Here is a 5,744-nt window from a genome sequence, read left to right on the forward strand (position 1 = left end):
AACAAAATTCACGAGTGGTCCAGACCTGTCATATATTTTACGAGTAGTCAGTCTGCTGTTATCCAGACGGGTTTTCTTCACTAATAACTTTATATTTCATTAGTTTGAAGATATTTCAAATTGAAAATAAATTACACTCTATAATTATGTTGACAATAGGCTATTCTGTTTGAAATGGAATTAGATTTTAAATGTAATAATGTAGACTAATGATATAAATGGGTAAAACAAATGAAATTGGCTATTAAAGGAACAGTGTGTAGGGTTTTGTCAATTCTTTTAGCCAAAATTGAGATAATCACTAATGACAATAATAAAAAAAACATGTCTAATCATAGCAGACAAAGACCTTGTTTTATTATTTTTACCTTATAAAAAGCTGTTTATATGGCAGCCGTCATCTTGCACCGCCATCTTGTCTTTGAAGGCTCATGAAGGACAAACTGCGGTGGCGGCGTCAAAAACAGTTTTAGTTGTAATACTATAAATGTAATATTGTATGTATGTTGTGATATAAATTTTTTGCCATATGGCACATTCCTAGTCTGACGTAACTGATTCGCTTCAAGCCAGCTGATGGAAACACGTCTGATTCGCATTTATTCGTTCTTTCCTTTTTGAAAATTTTAAAAATTCACTCAAAATTCGAATTGGATGGAAACATGGCTTATGTAACACACTTGTTTATACTTAAAAATATTTGACCAAAGGAAAACCAGAGCAGGACTAGAGATGAATATGATTTAGATTTTTATTTCTGTGACTGTATACGACCCACAGGAGACACAACATTAACAGCAGACGTCATTTCATTCCTCGGCTTTAGCAGCTCCTTTAATTCCACAGCTGATGCTGCTAAAAATGACAGATTATTTTTTTCTGGATCTCTGACAGCAGGACTTCAGTCTCTGAAATCGTGAAGTTGTTTTTCTTATTTTCGCTGTATTTTTATGAACGAACACTTCCTGGTATCTGGGGCAGGAAGTGTACCCTTATATGGTGTTTTTGGGGTGGTAATTATGCTAATCTCCTCTCCTCGTGCACGAGCACCTGATACACATTCATCATGTTACGCAGCTCATTTACACACTTTTCCTGAAGATAGAAGTGTTTGTTAAATCTGACGTGGCCTGTTCAAAAAAAAAAAAAAAAAAAAAAAGAAATTTTGGACAAAAATATGAAAATGTTCTTGCATGAGGCTCAATGTTTGTTTTGGTCCGTCCGGACATTTCATAGTTCTGCAGAAATTCAAGTGCAGAACTCCTGGGAAGTCCTCACAGAACCCCTCCCACTGCAGGGTTGCCTCCCTGTCACCACTCGTTGGTCTCTTGTCGATGGCCTTTGCAAATTTGTTGCAAAAGCATGTTTTTTTTTTTTTTCATATGCTCTCCTCTGTGCAGTGCTTCCTAAATTATTAGCTATTTGCACTTCTTTATAGACATGTTTTGTAGATGTTTGTACTTCCTCACTGCCTCAGCCTCAACACTGTCCTCTGTAAACACTTCTGCACCAACAAAAAAAAAAATGGATGCAAAAGAACAATTTATATTTGTGGACAAAAAGAGTAATATGACTTATTACAAGTAAGGACATTTCATTTTAAAGGGGCAATATTATGTGTTTCTCAGGCATATTTAAATACTATACCATAATAAACATCTATAACTGCATTTCCATTCACCATGAAAATGCGCGAATTAGAATTTCGAAAATAAATTTGCTCAATGGAAACACGTCAGTTTCGGGGAAAAAAATATGTTTTTCGACCAAATGTTTTTGCGCTAGGATGAGGTGGTCTTTCTGCCGTATCGAAATTGGTGTTTTTCGCAGAACTGCAATGGAAACACTTTTTTCGCATCACGGGAGTCACGTGATCAACAACCGGCTGTTTCTACTGGCGAAAAAGACGACAAAGAAGAAGAGAACAGGAAGTAGAATTAGTAGTTCTATCACAGAAGTAGTAAAAGAAAGTAGTAAACTCACCTATGATGCTGTTTACTTGGCAAATGAAAAAAACATTTCCTCAAAGGTATTTTTAATCTGAAAAGAGTGAGAAGTAGTGTTAAGAGCAGCAGACAATTTAAGTTTCACTTTGCTCTATTACTGCTGAGAGCCTGCAGGAGTCATGGGCGGGGTGGGGAGGTGTGCTCCGTGATGAAGTTCAGCTTAAAGACACGTCCCAGAGGCGTTTCTGGTCCCCACCTGTCGTTTTGCTCCTCAGCATGGCTTCATAAAAACGCTGCAGGAATGAGTGATGCCCTCAGAAAGCAAGGCTTTGGTCATGTTCTTTGAGAGTATAACATTATAACATGATGTAAAACTCAAAAATGTTGATTTTACATAACGCCCCTTCAACTACTGAATAAAGTGGGTATGTTTTGGTTTCTAATCTAAACCACTGACAACCCCTCTTCAGTGATTGGCTCTGGGTTTCCTGCACACTCAGGTGATTCCTGGAAGCTGATTGGCCMGTGGGTCTGAATCTGCACAAACCTCGTTTTGTTTTTCGTTCACATTTTTCCTAAAAGGTGTTTCTGTAATTTTGCTTTTCAATAAGTAACGACTGTTAAACAATCCAACTTTAATCGGAGCAGTTGTGTCATTGTTTCTTTGTGTTYCTCTGCCCTCAGCTATGTGATGCGCATGAAGGAGTATGAGAGGGAGARGAGACTCCGGATGAGGAAGAAGAGAATTGAAGCCAAAGCAGAAGCTGCATGATGAGAGCATTTTCTGAATGTGCTTCTTTGTATATACTGGTTAATAACAATAAACAATATTGTTTAAACTCTACATTTTCTCAGTGTAAGAATTACCAATAATGCTCTGGAAACATCAMCAGAAAGTTAATTAGATAAATACAATATGTTTGATTGTAATTCATCAAAACAAAAAATCCTTCAAAACTGTTGATGTTCTGAATGTAAAACAGGCTCATTAGGAATTTAAAGGCAAGGGRAAAAATGCTTGGTTTATTTTTGTTTAATAAATTACCTCAGACAATAACAAAGTTCAGTTGTGTTAGGTTCAGACTTTAGATTCACGAGCATTTACCTAGAGTTGGAATTTACTTCATACCAGGCTCAATACTGAAAACAGTACAAAGTGATGAAAGAGGAGCACARAATTCAGTTTCAGGTTGAAGACCCACGAAAAGAAATAATTTAACCAGTCAGAACAGATTCATCTGCAATTAAAAAAAAGAAAAACTAGAGCTGATCTAGTGTTTTTACATTATCACTCAAACACAAAGCAAAGCGGGAAGGAAGGCGAAAGGCAAACAGGCTAAAATTCTAGTCTAATAAGATTCCAGTGCCAGTTTTAGAGAAGCTGAAGAAACCTCCTCGCAGTTAGTTTGGGTTGGTTTAAGGGCCAACCCGTCTTTTACAGAACGAACGGCAGGATRGGTGAGCGGAGAGGGGGGTAGTCGCGGAACTCCTTCAGGTAGCTGCGGTGCTTCCCTTTGGCCCAAACAGTCATCTGGATGAAGCCCACCAGGGTGAAGAAGGCCACCGGCAGACACTGGGTCATCAGAGTGAAGCCAAGCCACGAGCCCAGCTGTGGTGAGAGGAGACGAGTCACAAATGTCTGAGATATCCAACAAACATGTGCACTATATGTGTTATACTCTGAAGTACGGCTGGATGATACGGCAGAAAAGTATCACAATACTGTATAATCGTTTCATATCAGACGATAAATAATTATTGATTAGTTTTTTTGTTTTACTTATTTGAAATATGGACCGGGAGGAAAAGGCTAATCCTACCAAACTGGTGGCATGTCCTTTCCTCTTTCCAGTTTCCTCTCAAGTTGTTACACTTTTTTTCACTCCACATCATTCTTTATTTTCAAACAGACATGAAGCACCGTGCTGAAACGTGAAACTGCTACTGAGCCTGTTACTCAACAGGTTGTTGCTAGCTTACCAATGAAATGACGCCACAAACCTTGCTTAGCTGGGCCACGAGGTCTAGCGCATGGCTATTCAACTGGCGGCCCGCGGGCTACAACCGAGCCATGAGTGACCAAAGTTCGGCCCACCAGTTCATTCATCTCTTAAGCCCAAACCCCTGGTTTTCTACTTTAATTACTCTAAATTCCTTTAGTTAAACATAGACATGATTGGTATCTACAGAAACGTCAGAATCTTGGCTAGAAGCTGGTAAAAACCATTTCTATAAACGCTCAAGACAGTTAAAATGACAAGCAGTTGAAGATAAAGTGATGAAAGTGAAAATAAAATTGGTTTAAAAATTTGGCAAGTCAGAGATGTTAAAATATTTGTGTCAAATAGGAGGCATAATGTGTTTTTTTGTTTTTGATGATTAATTATTACCACTTTTATAGGGTTCTGTATGTTGTATTAATGATTAAATGCAGCAAAATAAACTAATTCACAGGTAATAGATCTTTGTAATACTTGGTTTATTTACATAATAACTAATTGCTGGATGTTCGGCCCCTCAGCTGTTAACCAGCAGTAACTGTGCCCCCCGGAGCAATTTAGTTGAATAGCCCTGGTCTAGCGGCTAAAGTCTTTCCTCTGCCTACATCTCCCAAGATGCCTTGTGGTTCTGTTATCAGTGAAATTAACATTCTGACATATTTTCTATTGATATTGCTCATAGGAAGAAGTAAAAACTGATTTTGCTTCTTCCCAATCCTTTTTTGTTATCTTGTTATAAAACATTTTGGTTGTCCAAAAATATCTCAGTAAAAATGTAATTTAATAAGTAGGCTATATTGAAATATATTGATATATTATTAAATATATCATATAGCGGACAAACACACTGATATTAGAGAAGTGAAAGGAAGTTTATCATTTACAGAAAGTGTGCAATAGTTGTTTAAACAAAATTAGGCAGGTGCATTAATTTGGGCACTGTTTTCATTTTACTGATTTTAAAACCTTTAGGACTAATTATTGGAACTCAAATTTGGTTTGTTAAGTTCAGTGACCCTTGACCTCCATACACAGGTGACTCCAATTATGAGAAAGGGTATTTATGGGGGGCAATAGTAAGTTTTTCTCCTCTTTGCATCTTCTCTGAAGAGTGGCAGCATGGGAGTCTGAAAACAACTTTCAAATGAGCTGAAAACTAAGATTGTTCACCGTCATGGTTTAGGGGAAGGAAACAGAAAGCTATCTGAGAGATTTCAGCTTTCAGTCTCCACTGTGAGAAACATTGTGAGAAAATGGAGGACCACAGGTACAGTTCAAGTCAAGGCTGGAAGTGGCAGACCAAGACAAATCTCCAATATCCAATAAACAGAAGTGAAGGATGTTGAGAAGAGTCAGAGTCGACCCACAGACCAGCACCAAAGACCTACAACATCATCTTGCTGCTGATGGAGTCACTGTGCATCGTTCAACTATTCAGCACACTTTACACAAGATGCTGTATGGGAGAGTGATGCAGAGGAAGCCTTTTCTCCGCCCACATCACAAACAGAGCTGCTTGAGGTTTGCTAAAGCACATTTGGACAAGCCAGCTTCATTTTGGAAWMAGGYGCTGTGGACTGATGAAACTAAAATAGAGTTATTTGGGCAGAACAAGGGCTGTTATGCATCAAGGAAAAAAATACAGCACTCCAAGTAAAACACCTGCTACCTACTGTAAAATGTGGGACTGGTTCCATCATGCTGTGGGGCTGTGGGACCAGTACAGGGACTGGGAATCTTGTTAAAGTTGAGGGACGCATGGATTCAACCAATATCAGCAGATTCTGGAGACCAATGT

General features: G+C 38.3%; 2 protein-coding genes across 2 annotated transcripts in view; one reads left to right on the forward strand and one right to left on the reverse strand.

Annotated features, from left to right (window-relative positions):
- The window catches only part of ndufb7 (NADH:ubiquinone oxidoreductase subunit B7), a gene marked incomplete at its 5' end in the record, with an annotated part of 4,011 nt that extends 1,221 nt beyond the window's left edge, over positions 1 to 2,790 (forward strand). The window contains 1 exon segment of the mRNA XM_014025991.1: positions 2,631 to 2,790. Within this exon segment, the coding sequence (XP_013881445.1) occupies positions 2,631 to 2,718 (88 nt within the window).
- A 151-nt stretch (positions 2,791 to 2,941) lies between these two features.
- tecrb (trans-2,3-enoyl-CoA reductase b) overlaps positions 2,942 to 5,744 on the reverse strand; it is a 28,695-nt gene continuing 25,892 nt past the window's right edge. The window contains exon 12 of the mRNA XM_014025989.1: positions 2,942 to 3,555. Coding sequence (XP_013881443.1) covers positions 3,382 to 3,555 — 174 coding nt within the window. The 3' untranslated portion in view covers positions 2,942 to 3,381. The remainder of the gene's footprint in view (positions 3,556 to 5,744) is intronic.

The sequence above is a fragment of the Austrofundulus limnaeus genome, unplaced genomic scaffold (assembly GCF_001266775.1).
Source record: "Austrofundulus limnaeus strain Quisiro unplaced genomic scaffold, Austrofundulus_limnaeus-1.0 Scaffold514, whole genome shotgun sequence".
NCBI lineage: Eukaryota > Metazoa > Chordata > Actinopteri > Cyprinodontiformes > Rivulidae > Austrofundulus > Austrofundulus limnaeus.